The following is a 20,973-nucleotide window of genomic DNA, read 5'->3' as shown; positions in this document are numbered from 1 at the left end:
CACGTGTCTTTATTCACTAGATCTGTGTCTCTTAGGACATGCTATGTTGGTAAGCAGGCAATACTTTTGTTCCAGCAAGCCCAGTAAGTTTATCAGAATGCAGATAACTGAAAAGTGTAAGAAATATAGGATTGGTTTTTAAAGATGAAAACTTACTGATACTTTATTGGCAACGTTTGAATTTACCAAAAGACTTAATAATGGTTGTTTTTCTGCTTAGAATACAATTAAGAAAGCCCTTTTACCTATTAATGGCAAGTTACAAGCAGCTTGTTTTGCATAAGGGCTGCATGTTAATGTAACTATTACAGCAATTCAACAAACGTTCAAGTTAACACACATAAGAACATGTAATAATAATAATTCTGTGTTATGTTATTAACTGACAACACAATTTGACATCTGTTGCCCTTTATCTGCAAATGAAATGATGTTTCTCTGCCAACAGAGGCAAATACAGAAGGCATTTATCCAAAGGTAAGTGAAAATAAGGATACTGCTTGGTAGTAGTAATACACAAAGTAATGGCATGATGGCTCTGTTTCCTTATGCCAAGTCTCTGGTCTTATGTAAAGTAACTTCCTAATATGACTATATGCGTTGCTATTGTATTTTAAGATATTTGGTGAACAGATTTATAAAAATATCAACCCCAATACTGCTAATTGATGAAAATGACATTAAGATAGCTACTATAGAGCCAAATCTATATACATATATACATTATTAAACCTCTTGAAAGCTGATTGCTGGAGAAAGGCTGCACGGCTTGGAGCGGCTGCTTCAAATGAGCCCAGGGAGCTGTGGCTGTCCCATTATATGGGGCTACACAGGAGCTGCTCACCTACTTGAGAGAGTGGGAGGGATGCTCTATTCATTCAATATTGCTAACAAGATATTATTGATTCTGGAAGGTCAGACAGAATCACAGAATGGCCCGGGTTGGAAGGGACCTCAAGGATCATGTAGTTCCAACCCCCCTGCCTGGCAGGGCCACCAAACATACACCTTTACTACATCAGGTTGCCCAGGGCCCCGTCCAACCTGGTCTTGAACACCTCCAAGGACGGGGCATCCACAACCTCACTGGGCAGCCTGTTCCAGGGCCTAACCACTCTCCTAGTGAAGAACTTCCCCCTAACATCCAACCTAAATCTTCCCTCTTTTAACTTAATAGCAAGCCACGGGGAAATGGTTTTATCAGCCCTTTCCAATAGTTTACTCCCCTCCTGGGTCTAAGTTCCCTTCAGGTATTGAAAGGCTGCAATGAGGTCACCCCGCAACCTTCTCTTCTCCAGGCTGAACAAACCCTGTTTGGATACAGCGTTGGCTTTGACCCCACGTTATAAGGCACCATTATACAGGGTCACACACACCCCCCCCCCCCCCCCCGCTGTGCTGGGCCCAGACCGAGCTCAGCCCGGACCCCCCTAGGCCAAGGTCTCCGCGGCCTACACACATGCTAGCGGAAGTGACGTACCCCAGCACTGACAGCATCCTCAGCCTATCACAAGCGGGCGGCGCGGTGTGGCAGCCAATCAGGATCGCTCGGGGGCGGTACTTCCGGACCTTCAAGTTAGTCTGAGGAGAGAGTGGAAGGTGGGGGGGGAGGGAGTGGAATCAAACCGCCTCCATTACGGCCGCACATCGCCTCCTGCCGCGCCCCTCCCGTTAACCCAGCACCCCTGAGTGAAAGGGGTCGGGGTTGGGCCCGCAGCGGGATGTGGTTCCGTTCCTTTTCTCTCTCATCCCGCCTTGCCCGAGCCCGGCCGAGCCCGCAGCTCTCACCGCCCGCCCGTTACCTGCCGCAGGGACCCGGATGGAGTCGCGGCCGCTCCTGCCGCCGCTCGCCGCGAGGCACCACGGGAAAGCGCGACGCGCCCCGCGCCCTCCTTCCCATTGGTCGACGGGCTACAAGCGCCACCCACAGACGCATCCGGGTAGGGGGGGCTATTTGTCCATCAACTCCTCTCTCACGCTCTCATTGGGTGTTGGGCAGCGAGGCACCGCCTCCACCTGGAATGCTCCTTTCTGATTGGCTAGCTGGAAAAAGGAACCCGCCTCCCTCCGCCATTTATTGGAGGCGGCATGAGGGCGCTCCTAAAATGGCGCCCCCCGGCGGCGCGGTACGGGCTGGTGATACGGGTGGGGCCCCACAGCCCCAATGCTGTTTGTGGGTCAGTAAATGCTCCCAGAGATAAATACTGAGTTTAACATCAGCCTTCAAACACAGATAACACCTGTATCTCTTAATTTTGACCAGTATGTTTCATTTGACTGGTTGTTCAGGCTGGAAAAGAGTAGTTCTAGGGAGATCTCGTTGCTCTCTCCAACCCCAATAAACTATAATAGATATAATATAGATATAGATATATAGATATAGATATGATCTATCTATATATTATGGATCTATATATAGAGATATCTATATATATTATATATATATATATAGATATAGATATAATATAGATATAAAATATATAGATTAATATAGATAATAGATAGATAGATATTATGTCTATATATGTTATATATATTATCTATATATATCTATATTATCTATATCTATAGATAATATAGATATCTATATATATGTGTAGATAGATCTATAATATAGATAGATTATATATATATATATAATATAGAGAGATATAGATATAGATATAAATATATCTATTATAGTTTATCGGGGTTGGAGAGAGCAACGAGGTCTATATATCTATAATAATATATAGATTATATTTTATATAGATAGATAGATATAGATATATAAAATATATAGATAGATATATGTAGATATATTTATAGAATGCGTATGGTTAAGTCCTTACGCACGTGGTGTCTCATAGTGCTTCACCAATACTTATTTTTATCACATATGTGAGAAGGGAACATGGGGCCTTGTTTTCAGTGACCACAGGACCTGCTGGGCAAGGCCTGCAGTACAAACTAAGGAGCAATGCCTCCAAAGCCAAAAGTTAAACCCAAATGCACTTTTCATCCTTGTTCAGGTAAAACTTTGTCGAGTTAATTTTGCCGGCTGTTGATTTACGTTTTGTTTTTCACATTCAGGTGTAATTTGACTCGTTTTCTGGTGAATACAGAAGCAGCAGCACTTGGTTGAGTGAGAAAAACTTCCCTCAGGTCTCGGCCAGGCATCTTTCATAGTTCCTGCACTTCCACTGCTGGTCACAAGATGGGCTCAGAGCACCCAGGAACGACGTTTGTTGCTCTAAAACACGCAGCAGTGACGAGGTATCATCTCTGCACTTACTTTATCCAGGCTCTTCTTGGCACATAGACAACAATTACTAGATATAGCCGTTATGGAGTTTCATATGTAAATTTAGATGTCCATTTCTATTAATGTACAGGTTCTGCACTCCATAGTGACAATTACTGGTGAGAGCTAAGGAGGTTGATTCCTATCTAGCAATGCCAGTCTGTCCATTTTACTGTAACGCTCATGGTTTGGGGCTACTGAATGATTTTCAATAGCTAGGTAGTTGTTTTGAAACTGATTAGAGAACACTGAAAGGATGTGGCTTGAAATGTCGTATTCTAGGAAGAGACTTTGATTTTGAAACAGCCCAAATAGTTCTGCTCACCTTACTCTGTTTTCAAGGTCAGATGGCAAATGGAGAGTTTAAAGCCCTTTCCTGAGCTAAAAGTGGACTCCACATGCTGACAGTAAACACCATGGACAAATACAGTTGGTATGAGTACCACAAAGAAAAGAAAGTAGATTTATAAACCAGTTATTATGACAAGGCTATATTTGATGTATTTCTCTACTGCAGCGCCTTTGAAGGATGCAATGGTGACAGTTATTTAATCTGCTGTTAACAGCAGACCTCAAGACCTGTTAAATATTTCTCTTATTTTAAATTTTCTGAAAGGGGTTATTTCAGTCAGTATTTATTGTCCCCAAAGAAAAATCAAGCATCATTAATGTAAACATACTGAATACATAAACGTTAACTCAGTCCATTCAAACCTTTTGTACCATGGCACTGAACTTATGGCAACTGTGTAACTTGTACAAAGCATAGGTTGCCAATTACAGAGGTCTCTAAATAATAAATACATCTGAAATCAAGTGAATGTTTTGTAAAGTAAAACAGTACTAGAATCAAAAAGCTGCAGTACAATCAAACGGGAGCTGTTCCTTAGAGCCACGTAGATAGAACAGTTCACAATAAAACTCCCTCTAAAAAAATCAAATGTTTAGTTAATAATGGCTGCCACCTAATATTAGGTAAATCATGCAAGACAGCACAAAATACAGTAGCTGGAAAATGCAAAATGATTTGGTAGAGCCATCCAATCCTTCAGCATCGCTGCAGAAATCAAGAGGGATTCTCTGTTCCTTCCTTCAGCTTTTTTCTTTTTTCTTCCAGTGTTTGCTTAAATACTTTTTTCAGGGTATTGTAAACGTGTGGTCCGTCTTCGGAATCAAAGCTGGTCTGATAAAAGGAAGAAATTGAAATTCAGTTGTTAAATAATGCAGAGATGAGCAACGTTTAGAAAGAATAAATCAGTTTTCAGGTCCATTGAAACAAACACAAACATGGAATACTTGTATTATGGACTACTCAATGGTAAATAGCCTTGAGTTTTTATTTGCCTAAACATTGAAACAAACTAATGAAGAAATGCTATGATTACTTTAACAGCTGGCATGTCTGTAGATTAACAAGAGATTAGGAAGCAAAATGATGAACTTTCTTTTTAAATACTTCCACTTGCTGAACTGCAATGTAATTTTAGAATGCAATTTAATCTGATGGGAAGAATCAAAGTAATACAGCCGATTGAAGCCTTTGGTAAGCTATTCCCAGAGCATTTTTATTCCCATCACTTAAAAATCATCTTTTCCCTAGTATGAAGAAGTCCATGAATTGGAAGTGATCCAGAGACAGAAAAAGGAGACAAAAGGACTATGGCTCCAGAGACAGAATGGGGTTTTGTTGAAAATATTCCCTCTCTTTTATGTAGGATGGTGACCACAAACTCTGAGTGGAGACAGCACGAGTCGAAGTCCCTTCAAGCGTGAAGGGACTACTGTCACTTTTACTGCTCTGCTGACTCATGATTTAAACAAACAAATACAATGCCTTGGACAAACAGTTACTTGCCTTAGTGAAAGCTTTAATAGCACGAACAAGTAAGGCCTCCTCCACATCAGCTGGTAGTGTTTGCAAGTTCACCACACAGTGTAAAATACAAAGGATAGTCTGACACTGTTCCTGGTGGATAAAAGGAACAGCAGCTCATTAGAAGAAATCTTTTCATGAAAAACATTTAACTTTCTTTTTTTGTTTATTGCTGTTTAAATATCTGACTGTGCCTTCCTGTATTGAAACCTTCAGGTGTAGGAGGTGAGGAGGGAATTTTCACAAGCTTAAAGAGCTTCCATGTAATTGTTAGAGTCACAATGGAAGAAAATCTTCTGTGTCTCAAACCTCTCTGGAAATTTCTGGGAGATCAGGCGTTCTGAAGACTTGGTATCCCAAGGTTGCCCACATGAACAGCAACGCTCACATGAAGTGGCACAGAAATAGAGACATTAGATAGTTTCAGCCTGAAATACTATGTATAGGGCTCTTTTCCCAACATAGCACAATCTACGTCTCTTCCTGTCCTATCATGTCTCCTTCCACTGGGAACTGGGGAGTGAGCAAACAACTGTGTTCCCAAAGAACTGAGTTTGTGTAGCGAAGAGGTCAAGAGTAGAGGTGTGTCTTTATTTACCCTGCATCCAGCTCTTTGGGGAAAGCGCAGTTAGGTAGCTGCATACCTGTTTTCATGGGATTTTCAGAACATACAGTTCTGACTTACATAAAGAAACCTGACCTGGATTCTGAACCTTTGAATTGGCAAACTTCTCGTATTCCCTTTCCCAGCTCTTCCAAAACTGATGGATCAAGATGTTTGCACAGCAAATACTTAGCACAGCTGGCAAGAGTTTATATTAACAAAAGCCATCCATCAAATCACAGGGCAGAAGATTCTTGTCTTTCCCTTGGATCTCCCAATTGCCAAACTGTCAGGCACATAGGCTGAAGATGAGCTTCTACTAAATAGGGTTCAAAGATAACTGATACTTCTTATAATATTCACCACTACAGGATCAAACTCACTGAATATCAAAATAATCTCCATTTTGATTTTTAAAAGAGATTGAAGGTGCCTTTTGAATGTTTAATTCCCATGTTTAAAGGTCACAAGTGAATAGACTAACAAAACATGCTCAAACAACGCACTGACATATAAACATCTACCTTTCTCAGTAAGTTAAGTGCATCTTGTGATTCAATGGAATTTTTTGCCAACATGTCAATATCATCTTTGGATATAATAGGCTCTTTCAGTTGCTCTATCCAGGACCACATCAAGCTACAGAGGATGAAAGGATCTCTCTCAGTAGAGATTTTATCCCAAGCTCCATCTCGAGAATTCAGTTCTTTCTTTAAAAAAAAAATAAGAGAGAGGAAAGGAAAAAGAAACTACAAATGCATCATCTATTTACTTTTGCTTATATTCCCTTCAATTGCAACAGTACTTGGCTGCTTACATTCCAACATGAAAAGAAGACTTAATGGTTACAAAAAAAAAAAAAAAAAGAACGTTTTTCTTCCAAGACATCAACATTAATCAGCAGTAATACAAATGATTATTTAAAACAGAAGGATGACGTAAGTAGTGCAGCTCAGAATCTCCCTGTTACCTCTCAGAGTATATAACACAGCACTGGATTCCTACCGGGAGGAATTGGTTTTGAGAATAAGCAGTTAAATTTCTCCTGAATTACAGGCAGAATCCTCTGATTAGTTCAGAGAAAGCAGTGATTAAAAACAACATAGTTAACTTAAAATCTGTGGTTTACTTTTATGCTACTAGGAGCTAAGTTAAACCACAGATAACAGCATCAGTTTTCATTAGTTAGTGAAATGGATGAACACAACCAGAAAATATGTTCTAACCTCATCTTAGGTACTGAAATTTGTAGGTTCGTTTCACCTACTATTGAAAGAATTGACTCCTAACTGACAAATACAATCATTTTCTTAACCAGAGCATAAATCTGTGTCCCATTGTGCCATTTCAAAGCATGTGGTGGCATTTTTGCCATTCTAAGAATTAACCTAGGTGAAATATTCACAATACGTAACACTGAATGAAATTTAAAATTACCTGCCACATTTCTACCTTCTGCTTCACTTCATCCTCTTCCAGAAATTCATTTATATTTGCAAGTGCTTTTGCTGCCAAAACTCTTCGAGCTTCCAAACTTAATTCTGACTGCAGAACAATGTGTGGAATTGCCTCTGACGGATCTTTGCTACCTTGGCTTTCACATCCAATGGAAAAGTTCACTTTAGAAGAAGAGGAAGAATCAGAGTCCTCAGAGACACAGACTCTTCTGTTGTACATACGAGTCTCACGTTCCTTCCTATGGCCAACCTCATTGGTAAAATTATGCCTTGGTGTTCCAGGCTCCCTGGTATAGTGGAGTGATGCTAGACCTGAAGAAAAAGTTCTGCTGCGTTGTACTTCTTTGGTAGAATTCCTTCTCTGATAAAGTGAAGATCCATCTTTTTGTCCATCCAAATTACACTTAGTTTGATTCCAAATTGTACATGTATTACGCACTAATGCTTCTTTGTTTAAATCCAGCTGTGGCTTTTGTTCTTCTGTGGCAGAATTCTCCTCACCACTGTTCTGCTTAAGTTTGTTGCACAGTAATATCTGAGCAGGTACCGTCCAAGCTGTTTCTCCTTGCTCTAAGAGAAACTCAGTTCTCCTTAAGTCTGAGTCACTGTAGCTTAGACGCCTCTTCACATGAGACAGAGGCTGAAGGCATTCGACGTTCCTCCTTTTCCAAAGAGGATCACATTCATGTGCAAGGGAGAATAGAGAATCCTGTGTGTCACAAGTGGCCGAGTGGGTGTGCGAAGAGTCTGACGTGTCACTGTCCTGCCTGGCAAGGTCCCCATCTAGCTGTGTCGACACCAGCTGGGAGACAGTCTTTTCAATTTCAGCTGACAGATCTGCTATGTCTAAGAGTTCTGCCTCTACCACCTGTCTGTTTTCAGCCAAGTCTAGCAATAGCTTGCACACCAGGTGAATGAGTTTTGGCACATGTTTGAGGTGCCTGCTCTCATAACCATGGAGCAGGTGTCTCTGGCGGGTCAGGTACTGGGACAGCGTCACCCTGTGCGCCTTGGGCTCACAGCAAGCAAACACATTTCTGAGAGGAATCAAAAACTGAGTGAATTCTCTGATGCACAGTAACTGCCCTCTAGTCTGAATAGAATTAGGCCTTTTTGCTCTGACAAAAAGAATGGCTTGATCGGCAGTCATTCTTGTTGCAAAAACTAAGTAGCAAGCGACTAGAACACCTGGAACACAGAAAGAGAAGCATTAGTTCAATAATTTTCAAACTAAAACAATTATTCAGAAGAACTATTGGATGAAAATGAATATAGGTGAAGATACAAGCTTTGTGCCCACTACTGTATGATGCTGTGGGGTTAGTTGCTTTTGTTGGACCCTAAGACAGCAAATCCATTCTCACTACACTTTGAGTTAGAGCAGTGGAGGCTTCTACAGGAAGGACTTAGGCAAATGGGTGTTGAAAAAGCAAGGAGTGCATGAAATTTTAGGTGACATTTTTTCCCAGCAAAAGGAAGATGTCCCATTGAATGCAGCAGGAAATTACTGCACTGAAATTTTGCAGGTTGCTGTTTTTACATACTAAATCTGATCTCTTCCAGCTACTGACAGAGCATTTCCACTTATTTGTTTAATATTTCAATAACTTTGTAGATGTACATCTTGCAGTGAATTTAAACTTTTAATCATTTATGAACAGAAAGTGTTCTGCATCTTCAGAAAGGCGGTTGTTATCATGCAGCAGAACACACATACCTGTCCGTCCAAGTCCTGCATGACAGTGAACAGCCACTCTCCCTTCCTGCAGCGCAAAAGCCATGACTTTTACCATATCAAGTATAGTAGTAAGAGATGCCACTCCATAATCCTTCCATCCAAAATTATAAAAATAAACTAAAATAAAAAGAGAAAGAGTTATTTGCTTTAATGAAGGTGACGTTTTCAGTTCTACATGCAGAGATGACTAATAATAAATGACAGTAAGAAAATTGCATAAAGATTTTTGAGGAGTCTGACTACATACTGTTTACAAGAGATTATTTTCCTATGTCAGAGTACTCTTGCTATTGCAATTTGGTAAATGCATGAAGCTAGCACTGGATTGTCAAACTTGAGTTCAGCTGGAATGCAAAAAATCTAACAAGACCGAATGATTCATACAAAAATTACTGAGCTATCTAGAAGTAAAGCATCATTTTTCCCTTTTACAAATTAAAGCACTGCTTCAGGCAAAAGCTTTTTCTTACACAGAGACGCTTTTACGCACGTAATCGCATGAAAACACAAAAAATACTGTCATTACAAATGTCTTCTAATGAAATGCACAATTTGAAACACCATTAACGTATTAGATATTTGGGAACTGAGAGGAAAAAATTAACCAGCTGTTGTCCCTTCTTCCTTCTAAGCACTAGGTTTGGGGTCATGGATAATGTGTTATTCACCATGGATTGTATTTGCCAAGCTTTATCACAGAATCACAGAATGGCCTGGGTTGAAAAGGACCTCAGTGATCATCCAGTTTCAACCCCTCTGTCACAGGCAAGTTTGCCAACTACTAGACCAGGCTGCTGAGAGCCACACCGAGCCTGGCCTTGATGCTTACACCCTAACCTGTGCAACGTTTCTTACATAGCTATTTAAGACATGCAAATTCAAGTAAAAATATCTGGAGCTGAAATGAATAATGAATGAGGCCCAGCAGTAGGAGTGCGCGTACTGCCAGCCTCCATGAACGCCTCAGGAAGGTAGGTGAAGCCACTTTCTTGCTCCAGCGGATTCCCACAGCTTGCATGCTCCCCAGGACGCTGCAGGTTAATTATGGTTTTTATGCCACATCTAAGGAAGGAAGAGATGAAATACGTGTTTATTCCTAGTGGAGAATAAGGACATTTACCAACAATCCAAATATAGGTTGAAAGAGAAGAACAGACTGGAAATTCTATTAGTAATATGTACTATAAATAATGGGTAAATTTTCGTACCTTTCAAACTGTTCAATGATGTTGTACTTTTCAATCAATTCTGTTGAGGGTCGAGCCATAGCCAGTATGTTATCTGTTATCCTGAGGAATTAAACAATAATAATAATACTTACTATTTTCACATTAATAAGGAGAATAATTATGTTAATAATTTCCTGGCAATTAATTTGCCAAGCTAAGGCTGCTGTGTTATTTTCAATGTGACAGATGTGCTGCTGATGTACTAGAAATTCTTGTTCAAAAAAGTTAGTGGTGAATGCTCTTAAGTGGATACAGTTATTACATATCAAAGCAACCTTTACTGGAATTGTTTGAATGCCAGTCCAATTAACACAGTAAGAAATTCCTTTGAATAGAAATCCGAGCTGCTCCCTGTTTGGCCCTTTAAGGCTGTTATGCTTCTGAGCAGCATTCACTGTTAGAAGATTGGTAAGAACTTAAAGGAGTGCTTCACATCAGTATTGCTGTATATGAATATGCTTTTTTCAAACATATTTCGTCTCTAATAAATGTTTTTCCTTCACTTGATATCCTATCATGAACACATTTTAGCTCCTTTGCATTTTAAATCTCAGTGAGAACTGCCTGTAGTGCAAGATACCTTTATCAGAATTCATGTCAGTTTGACTTCTCTTTTAATATATGCAAAGGTTCCAGATACATTTAGTGACAGTAAATGCTGCATACTACCAAGAAGAGTAGAGCCCTTTAATAGCTTGCTCCTGGTCACTCCATCGAGCCGGGTTCTCATACTTGCACGCACGACCACCGCATGCCATTGAGCACTGCATGTGTCCAGGGATGACATGGCGAAGGCGCTCCCCCACTTTCGTGTATTTTGCTGTTGGCCGCCTTGAACTTCCTACAACAGAGGCAAAAACCCCTTTATTAAAGAGCCTCACGAGTTCATCTCCACCCTTCAAGTATCAGCTCAACCTTAAATGACGAAGTTACAAAGAGCATAAATATACAGTATACATTTATAACTATGGATTCTGAGGAAAAACCCATTTGCTTGCATTACTAAAGTTGGTGTTTGTCACAGCAAATGTGTTCTTCTTCTGATGGAGCTATCGGCGTGCAATACCCTGTGCAGGGGAACAGCTGACAGTCACCTGAAACCAGAAAGAGCCACAGACGTGTGGCGGGTGTATGAAGGTTTGCTTCTGTTTTAGGTTACAGTGAAAAGCATGCATTAATCCACAGATAAGGGATCAACAAGCAAAATATAAAATACAGGAAAAAAAAAATAGTACTTTATGCAACACAACAGAAGTGGATGAACTTATTAACAGAGTCAACAACAACAGAACTGCCCAAAGGTCTCAATGAGAACTACTTTACTTTTTTTCTCCGGAAAAGTTGCATCCATCTCCTCGGGGCTCAACGATGATATTGCCACCATCACCCGGTGTGTCGATGATGAGAGAACCTCTACAACTGAGCTCCGGCGCCTCTGGATGATGCGAAGAAGGGGATCGGAGGAAGAATGCCTCCGACCCTGAAAAAAGGTGCTAAAAATACTCACTGCTGAGCGCCGCCGGGGTGAGCCCTGCATGGTGACCGGCCCCACTGACAGCCCAGCACAGCTGTCGAGGAGGCACGGATCTGAAAGCCAAGTTGCTCAGAGCTGAAGTTGCAGCGAGATGCGCATCCCTCAGTCTGCTGGAGCAGCTAGTCAGCATGGGCTGAGCTGTCTCCATAGTGACAAACAATGAGGGTTCTGCTGCCAGCCAGCCCCGTGGCAGCGACATTCTGTATGAATTGATTCTGTTTGGGACAAAGTGTTCCGCTGCTGATGAAAATAGTTGCATTTCAAGTAGATGATTGTGAAAATGGACTGGGAAACAACCAAAACATTTTTCCATAAACAATGTGAGTATTTTAGTTAGTCGTAAATGACATACATTCAGAACTCACTTAGACACAAAACAGTATATTCAAGGGAACAATCAAAATGTATTTGGAGGCTCTGCTTCCTGAGAAATCTGTAAGTACATTACACACCCCCACCTCCTGGTTTTACATTCCACAGCCACCTCTCTCCCTCCGCTGAGCTACTGCGAAATGCATCATTAGCTCTGTAATAATTGGGATTAGTGTGTTCCTACTGAAATGGCTCAGTATGCGATGAATTGTAGACTGTTCACTCTGGACCATTCATATCTTCTAACAAACACAATTTGTTACTCAAAACAAAAGGCTTATTTTTATTTTTCAGGGCGCAGCTTTTATTAACCAGAGCTGTTAGCCCTACAGAGTGAGATAAAGCAGATTATGGGGAGGAGAAGACGCATCAGTTGAGTGCTTTAGGCTTTTGAAGGTAGATATTAGGTGGCAAATTGCCTCCCACTTTGCTGCCAGTGTGCTAAGAAAGAGAATGAGTTGGCCAGAAAAATTACTGCGATCTCAAAAGCACAACATTCTCAAGCAAGTTACGTGGAAAATGGAAACGTGGTTGTTTTTAAAGTCATCCAATTGCCTGAGTGTTAAAGGGGAGAGAACAGGGAGATGAAGCAAACTCACCACAGCCAATTGGTCAATTAACAAAATCACACCATGTTTTCCTAAGGATGCATACTTCATTCAGTCTGATTTTTTTTTTTTGTGTTATGGAAACAGTAATCCTTAAAGAGGAATTGCATATGAGAAAGCTCATTTTTGATACAAAATCATGAGGCAAAAAATCTGCTGTTTCTTTCAGGTACTGAACAGGGACTGAGTGACTAAGGACACAGTAAGGACTTGGGTAGAAACCAGGCATCTGGAAACATCTGTGGTGATGTCATATGTGAAAAGGAGAATGTTAAAGCTGTTAGCTGTTGTCTCAAAGATCTGACTATCCTAATGAAGCCGATATAAGGAGATAGAGAAATACTTAAATATGCTTTTATTTTGGGTGTTCGGTTGAAGAGAAGGGAAGGAGATGAAAAAGGCTCTTCAAGTGCTGCCTATGTCCAGAAAACAAACAAAAAATGCTTTTGAGTTAATTACATTGCTTTCTCATATTTAATTTTAACTCTTCCTGGGATTTTTTCTCCTGTATATATTGAGTGATAGTGGAGCCAGAGATGAGCTGCACACCATTATTTTTCCGCTGAATCCAGCATGGTTTGCAAATACTCACCCAGAAACTATCAATGTTTTCTTGGAGAAAAAGGTTTGTTTGTGCCTTCAGAGAGACAGGCAGCTTCTGAACATGGAAATGATGCCATTTCTTTAAGTAAGAGACTTGGCGATTTGAAAGTCACTGAAAAGTCTGACATCTTAACACATCGTGGCAATGGGAAGTCACACAGTTTGTTTTTGTTATAGCCATTTTATGCTTATAATTTGGGAATCATGTCCATTTTTCCCCTATGGAAAATTGCTTCTTTTTTAGAATTGATTTAAGCTGTTTTTAAACTTATAAATAGTGTGAGAAAATAGTTACCTGAACTCATATCTGCAAGATACACACTGCTCTCTAGCAACGAAGAGTACGGTAGTTCATTTTGCAGCAAAACTCCTGCAGCCATTGCAGTACCTGTGGAAACAGTAATATGTTTGCTTTCAATCTATAAGATCAAAAATGCAACATAAAGCTTAATTAAAGCTCAGTACCTGGCACCTGGATTCAAAGTCATCCAAGGGTTAAGATCTGGGCATCCAGGCATAGATTACTACTTTCTTTTTGGTGTGCACTCTTAAAACTCACCAGTACCACTATTTGTCCTAGCAATCAGAAGTCACTTGTGTATTTCAGCTCCAGAGTCTGGCTGATGATGTACCTTACAGCTGGATTTTTCCTGACCATACCAATCATAGTTTTAGTTGATACTCCCAAACTGGGTATAAGGTACATGCCTTCTCTGTTCTCTTCCCTCCACTCTGTTTTAGTATGCTGGCAAGTTTGAAATCACATATATGAAGATTTTCCTTTAATAAGAAAACAGAACACAAGTCTGTCTAAGCAGAAAGCATACCTTCCTATAATACAAAGCAAGCTGAACAGATTGCATCTGAAAAACAGATAATACAAGGAAAGCTGTCATTGTGAACTTATTAATCAGTCGCTGTGATGTTTAGGTAAAACAACTGTGTATCCTGAGTGCACAACCTTACTTCTCTTATCTCAGTGGTAAAACAGTTGCAAATATAGTACTAAAGAAAGCATGTCCGTGCTGTAACTATTGAAACTCTTCTAAATAAACCTTCTGTCCCAAATTCTGCAAAAACAATACTAAGATTCAGTGTCACAGTGTTCTAAGAGACAGGTTTACTACAATAATAATAGTGAGGATTATAATGTGGTAAACATCCAGTGCTGTGTTGAGGGATTAATTGAAACTAGTCTTCTATAAACAGTGTTTATGGACTTTATTCCACATCAGTGTCACCTAGTACAGCCCTATCCCTTACAGGTGCTTAGGGTGGGAACTGCATACACATACACATGAGTAACCCATTAATACTTGCTGCATGAGTGGCCTCAAAGAGATCAGAATTGCGTTTGCCTGTGAAAGCCAAGGGGTCTTTTGAAAGTTTAGTGATGCTAAGCGATACATGCCTTATGTGAATATGTATATTGTGAAGGATGCTCATTAAGACGAGTCTTGATGTAGAATAAAGGCAAATACTTTCTATTCAGCTGCACCTGATGGACACTAGAGAAAATCAAGCCTCAGATGTTATTCCAGGTCATGTTCCTTACGAGCTCTCTGGGGGAGCTGAGTCACGTGCTTCATGGCCGGCATGACACCACCTTAATCAGATCTGCTCTGTGCCATGCTTTTCTATTGCCATGACAGCAAAGAGGCTGCTCTTTTAATCCTGGTATCACAACTTAAGAAATGGAACAGTGTCTTAGGTGATTGATGTTCCATCTCTTTATCATGGGAAGCAGTGTTGTTAAGCTTGCATAAACAGCACAGGCAATGAAATGGGAGTAAAAACAACATCTGTGGTGCTGGCTGACTGAAATAAATGGCAGGACCACATTGCCCAGGGAAATGGGGGTCTGTTGGAGTCAGGCACCAGGCACTAAGGGGTTATTCCAGCAGGCCCCTCAGAGGCATGAATTATGAACTTGCTTTGGTGTTTCTCTGTGTATCTCAGAGGGCTTTTCCTCACTTCTGTGCAAACCAGTTCCTAGCAGAAAGGATGTCTCAGATTTTGTTGCCAGTTGGTAGCACTGCCGATTCACTTATTGCGTTTGCTAACAGATGACAGCTGTCACATCCAACTTGCTGTGTCATATAATCACAGGTGGATTTCTGTCAGAGGAAATAGCACAGGCACACTGTGCTTCCCTAGGTGAGATCAGTCTGTGCTCCCACTTTGTTTCTAAGGGGTGATGCAGCCTCTGGAATAAAAGAACCCTTTGTGAAGGTACAGGTTAAGCAGAAGAAAGCCATGCAGTGAGTAGGAGAAGAAATGGGAACCTGCAACTGACTGGTGGGCAGCTGCCCAGAAAGGAGGAAAGAAAGATCACAGCTATTACTCCACAGCCCAAAACTGGCTGAGGTGTCACTCTGCCCTCCACAAAGGCTGAATATTTCCTATGTTTACAGGATCTGGAAATCAGTGTTTTCCAGTTACTGGGCTGATTTTTTGCTTCAGAATGAAATGAGAGAAGGGAATAATGTCTGATGTTTCAGCAGCCAGAAAACAAGCCCCAAAGTGCTAAGATTCCTACTGTACCTTAGCAAATAATATGGTTGCTTAACAGATGCAGTTACTGTCTTCAGAACATGCTTTCAAACAGGAGAGTTTGCATTCCCAACTGGAATGATTCCAGTGGTGGCAGTGCAGCTGCCAGCACAGAGTAATCCTCCCCCCATTTCTGTGGAGCTGTTTACTAACAGTGAGGACCCATTTCTCCAGATTTGTATGGATTTGGTAACCTAGAAGATGACAGCAGACCACACATTGAAAAGATCAGTTTCATGTATTAGCATGAAAAATCTTGGGTAATCTTTCCATTGTAAATATGTTGTATTCATACAAGAGAGGCAAATGCTGTTGCTTATTCCTGTCATATAAGATGTGGAGATCACTTGTAGTATTTTCTTGCTTTTAAAGTAAGTTGTTCTCCCCCCTTGCAGCATTCACAGACAAGGAACAAGTCAATGGGAAACCTGCTAAGGTAACACAGTCAATGCAGCTGCAGGTAGGGGCCACGCTAGGTTAGCACCTAAGCCCTCAGGTAACATTTACTCCATGGCCTGGTTCTGCAAGTACTTATCTTCTTGAATGGCTTTGCTCCTGGGAGCAGTCCCACAGAAGTCAAGAGGATCTCTGTATTAATATGAGATTATACAGGATAAAATTTCATTGCCCAAATGCAAAGTTCTGTAAACTGCACTAATGAAGATGTTCAGTAATTAAAGACCACTCAGCTAACAAGACAAAGCAAAAATACGATCACGTAAGGGCTGCTTATAATTAATGACAAGGTTAAGAGCTTGGTGGTTATGAATGGTGAAACAAAAGCACGACCTGGGAGCTACGTGAGCAACTGGAAAAGGCAAATAAATACACTGGTACAGGACAAAGGGAAGACGAGGTATTAATTTGATCACAACTTCATACAGTTTAGAGGTATGTGATTTACACAGAACAGTACTGCACCTGTTGTAGAACTGCTGCAATCTCACACATCCAAAACTGATTTGTTACTTCCATAAGCAGCATTTGTTTTAGTTTAAGGTGAACGTCACTCAATCATTACACCTTATATTTACAAAGGACTATAACTGCTTTCACATACAAAAGAGACAAAAGGATTCAATTGGTTAGGAAGTTATGTAGGTGCTGGTCTGGTGATTCACTATTTGCTATTAGCAGCTTTATTTTACAGGAATAGCAACTGAAAATGGGCAACTGACTGGATTCATCTCACTGAGTCACATCAGCTTTCAGTGCTAACGTAACAGTTAACAGAAGTTATCATAACCTGCCTTGCATGGGCTGGCAACCAGTAATTACTACTGAGGAGTTGAAAGGAGATAGGGTGAAAATGACTAAAGGAACTGCTCTACAAACAACACAAGTGACTCTGATATTCTTGATCATGAATACCATGTTTACTAAGCCAGATTTTTGTACGTAAGACTACATACAAAGGAACACAATACCTTCAGTGCTGCTGAGTGCTACTGAAGGAATTCAGAAGTGGCAAAGATTTAACATGGAACTCTACAAGGTAAAAGGGCTTACACCTAAACTAGTCAAAAACGTAATAAATATAAGTGAGTCTTAAAGCAGAAGTGCGGGATTTTCAGTCTAACATCTTACCTGTGACCCTGCAAAAAGAGCGAGTGAATGCTGATCCCTTCATTGCCGCAGTACCACCCCCAGAAATATGCTGTAGGGAAATCCCGTTTACAGAAGAGATGCTGAATTATGTTGCCGCAGTGTTTCCTGTAGTTAATTGGATTCACAGAGGTAATCTGGGAGGAGCCAATAACTATCTTTTCTTAACTTAAGACTGTACGAGGAATGCCTTGCGGGCTATGCAGATAATCATCTCATGAACTGCTTTCCGTGTCCACCTAGATTTCAGAGGGATTGAGGCAAAGAGGCCACGCCAAGCTCTTCGAAGAACAGAGCCCTCCATACCACCCTGCTCCATCCCTTCCATTCACCCCCTTTTGCTATCAACCACAAGAAGTGTGGGTCTGTGTGCCCCAGCCAAGAGAGCACAGCTCCAAAGATCATTCTGGGAATGCGCCCACATCAACTGCAGTTCAATTGATGCATTAACTTTAAAACACCATGAAAAGAAAACCAGATTCATGTCTCATTGTTCCTGTCTACTTATTTCTTTTTCATTTTTCATCCAGTATAGCAAAGACTGTCATTAAAGCATACATACACTGAGTGCAGATTCACTGCATTAACATCCTAAAAGCATAGCAAGAATAAGTTATCCTGAATGCAAAGGATTCTGCTAAAAAAGAACAGACTTGATTTAACTCATTCAAGCCTGACTGAAGTAATAAAACAAGCTCAATAAAATCAGATTTTATGTTCTATTTCACCAAATCAACTCCAGCATTATCTGAGGAGAAAAAGATTTCATCTATTTCCACAGCTTCCCCATGTGTCTTATTAATAAGAAAAAAAACACAAACACAAACAAGCTGGCATTAATTAAGTGCTTACTCACTGCTTATCATTAATACCTCCCAATTACTTAGTGAAAAGTCATTGGCATTGTTATTGTTGTAGGCTGAAGAAGGAAGAACAATGCAACTACCTGAATAAAAAAAGGAGTAAGCAGTCCTTAAGATCACACTTTTTAGTACTTGGGGCTTAAAGAGTCTGTGATCTGGTGGACCCTGGGCAGTAACCAAAACATATCACTGCCTCAGAGGCAGAATGCAGCTCTGAGCTCTTAGGGTTGACTTTGCTGCAGCCTTACAGTACCTAAAGGAAGCCTATAAACAGGAGGGGAGTCAACACTCTGAAAGGGTAGATAACAGCAGGACAAGGGGAAATGGTTTTAAGTTGAGGGAGGGAATATTTAGGTTGGATATCAGGGGGAAGGTCTTTATTACAAGAGTGCTGAGGTGCTGGAACAGCAGCCCAGAGAGGTTGTGGATGCCCCATCCCTGGAGGTGTTCAAGGCCAGGTTGGATGGGGCCCTGGGCAGCCTGGGCTGGTATTAAATAGGGAGGTTGGTGGCCCTGCCTGTGGTACCAGTGACTTGCTGCCTCTCATCCCTACACTTGTACTCTTCAGAAGGAATGGCAGCTAGTTCAGCTGAACAACTGATTATTTCCCCAGAGGTCTGAAAAGCTGAGCTCGTTCCAGGAATGGGTGCCAAACATGTTTGTTCCAACAGGCTCAGTCATCGCATTGTTGTCAAGAGGAGGCTTTGTGCTGGGGATGACTTTTTGGGGGTGTCAGCCATTAGGCTGAAATAATCTGCCATTTTCAAAGAAAGAGTGCTCAGTGTAGGTGGGAAGCTGGTGACTAAACTAACAATCTTTCTCTCCAGGTTTGGCATTTTCCTCTTTAAACAAAATAAGAATCCCGCGTCCTCTGGAAAATTCTATTGAACTGTGATGGCCATTAAAAGACATTAACAGGCTTTTCAGGTAAGTAGAGCAGGGTCACTGGGCTGCAGGCAGCTTGTTGCTGCAGCATCACACTGGCTGCCTCCCAGCAGTGTGCTTAGCAGAGGCACCTGTCCCCTGTCCTTAGGCAGAGCTGCATTAGGGCAGGCAGTGAAGTTAAACCTTCAAGTTTACTAAAGCTTAACTTTCTTTAAGGTTGCTTTGAATTTAGCACAAGCAGCGTATTTAGATTCCTAGCTGACTTGGAACATCTCCAGCTTCATCTTTTGCTTTTTGCTCTTCTTGCTCTTGAGTAATAAAAATCAATTAACGTTGCTTCATTTTCAGCTTGCATTAAAACACTGCGGGGATTGCTTTTAGTTTTGTGTTATTCAGAAACAGTATGAAATTTTATTAGAGGCTTTTTACAGGCTTTGCTTTTAGGTTAGTGACTCTTAAGCATAATGCAGCATCACACTGCAAACTGATCATAAGAGCATAGAACTACACCAACAGTGTTACTCACGTAAGACACATACTTAAGCATAGATGCTTAATGAGATCCCAGAGCAGCAGCCAACTGAGGAGCCCCAGCCTCATTCGTCATCTGTATTTCCTATATTCATTCCTTATCTCTTTTGTTCTGCTGTTGGATAGAACTGACAAGATGGAATACAACTGAAATATAGGGAGATGGTAGGAAAAGGCAGAACTGAAGATTTCAATTCCAGAGAGCTCTAATACTGATGGATTGCATCACACATTACTGACAGATCATTCATTGAGCTCACAACACAACAGGTGACCACCAGCCTACAGGCTACAAGCACTTGTTCAGCCACAGGCTCTGAGATGAAAGAAAAGCTGCAACTTCAAGGATATACAGGTTGAAAAGGGAGAGGAGAGCTGGGCTATAGCAACCCACTTCAGCTCTGTGTTGTGAGACAGCTCATCTTTTGACCATACAACACAGTAGCAAAGCCCTCATCCAGTCATTGCCTGCTTTGGGTTAGCAGCACTGCCTCTGAAACACCAAACGTCGGGTTGTTGGAAAGCAGCAGAATTAGGAAATCAAATCCTTCCTTCATACAACTTCTGAAGAGCTACCACAGGCTTTGCCAGTCTGTGCCGACCTTTCCAAATGCACCGCTTAATGTTTGCATGACATATAGGAAACGTTGGCCCTGCAGCCATGGAGCAGCTATGGAGGAAACGACAACAAAGCTCAAAAACAGCACATAAAGTGGGAAAGACGAACCAGTGAGGAAAGGAAGGAGATAGGAAGTAGGCAGTTCTTTATAAACAGCCCGTGCTGCCCTTTAAGCCCTCGCCTAATTAGAGGATTACACCGCTAATTATATCCCTGGAGCGCTGTTCTTCCATCACGGCCCTTAGGACCGCCTCCACCACTCGCTTTGCCTTTGTTTCCTCGCACGTGTGGCTCTGTATGTTTTACACACAAACCTCCCATGTCAACAACAGAGGGACGGACGTTTCAAGCAATACGTCATTGCAAACGCCAGCACAGCTCTGCTGCGCGCATCCTTTTGGGCTCCATTACCCCAAAACAGACCTCCCCCCGCCCCGCCCCGAGCTGCCCCGGGCACCGCCACCTCCGGCCGGGTTTAAGCATCACCCGCTGAGCAGCCCCGCTGTCACAGCGTAGGGACGGCACAGCTGGGCGGCCACATATAGGGCCGGGGGCACCGAACCCACCTGAACCAACGCTCCGCCGCCGCTCCGCCGCCACCCGGCATGGGGAAGGC

The 20,973-nt window shown here is 41.5% G+C and overlaps 1 protein-coding gene and 2 long non-coding RNA genes across 9 annotated transcripts in view; 1 reads left to right on the top strand and 2 right to left on the bottom strand.

Annotated features, from left to right (window-relative positions):
• The window catches only part of LOC116654006 (uncharacterized), a 9,971-nt gene extending 8,097 nt beyond the window's left edge, over window positions 1-1,874 (bottom strand). Inside the window, exons 1-2 of the long non-coding RNA XR_004308745.2 lie at window positions 1,803-1,874; window positions 1,481-1,581 (exon numbers count right to left, since the gene is read on the bottom strand). This is a non-coding gene — a long non-coding RNA (uncharacterized LOC116654006). The remainder of the gene's footprint in view (window positions 1-1,480; window positions 1,582-1,802) is intronic.
• LOC146758373 (uncharacterized) lies at window positions 1,566-19,827 on the top strand. 2 transcript variants are annotated; one of them, XR_014934664.1, is made up of 4 exons: window positions 1,566-1,940; window positions 3,073-12,038; window positions 16,250-16,314; window positions 17,005-19,827. It is a non-coding gene; the product is annotated as an uncharacterized LOC146758373 (long non-coding RNA). The 2 variants fall into 2 exon arrangements; XR_014934665.1 differs by lacking the exon at window positions 16,250-16,314.
• On the bottom strand, window positions 3,903-20,973 carry PTPDC1 (protein tyrosine phosphatase domain containing 1). 6 transcript variants are annotated; one of them, XM_085516533.1, is made up of 11 exons: window positions 20,924-20,973; window positions 13,597-13,689; window positions 11,508-11,619; window positions 10,854-11,025; window positions 10,164-10,244; window positions 9,899-10,017; window positions 8,935-9,072; window positions 7,198-8,405; window positions 6,285-6,470; window positions 5,139-5,249; window positions 3,903-4,466 (listed from the first exon to the last, which is right to left on the bottom strand). In XM_085516533.1, exons 3-11 carry the CDS (start codon window positions 11,566-11,568, stop codon window positions 4,350-4,352), a joined length of 2,193 nt encoding a protein of 730 aa, XP_085372659.1. In that variant the 5' UTR covers window positions 11,569-11,619; window positions 13,597-13,689; window positions 20,924-20,973; the 3' UTR covers window positions 3,903-4,349. The 6 variants fall into 6 exon arrangements, with proteins under 6 accessions (XP_085372659.1, XP_085372660.1, XP_015730279.2 ...); XM_085516534.1 differs by lacking the exon at window positions 11,508-11,619 and having other exon boundaries at window positions 10,851-11,025; XM_015874793.3 differs by lacking the exon at window positions 11,508-11,619.

This window comes from Coturnix japonica, chromosome 15, assembly GCF_054131305.1.
Source record: "Coturnix japonica strain WE chromosome 15, WE-NBRP24, whole genome shotgun sequence".
Classification (NCBI taxonomy): Eukaryota; Metazoa; Chordata; class Aves; order Galliformes; family Phasianidae; genus Coturnix; species Coturnix japonica.
The sequence above is the reverse complement of the archived record's forward strand: the minus strand, read 5'-3'. Positions and strand labels throughout refer to the sequence as shown.

Excerpts from the sequence above, each read along its gene's own strand:
- PTPDC1 (XM_015874790.3), bottom strand. The coding sequence starts at position 12,031 with ATGGAAAAATGTTTTGGTTGTTTCCCAGTCCATTTTCACAATCATCTA. Across the intron at positions 10,245-10,853 it reads AAAGGGCTCTACTCTTCTTG|GATAACAGATAACATACTGG; the intron begins GTAGTATGCAGC and ends TTAATTCCTCAG. Across the intron at positions 9,073-9,898 it reads GGCGTTCATGGAGGCTGGCA|TTTATTTTTATAATTTTGGA; the intron begins GTACGCGCACTC and ends TTTTTATTTTAG.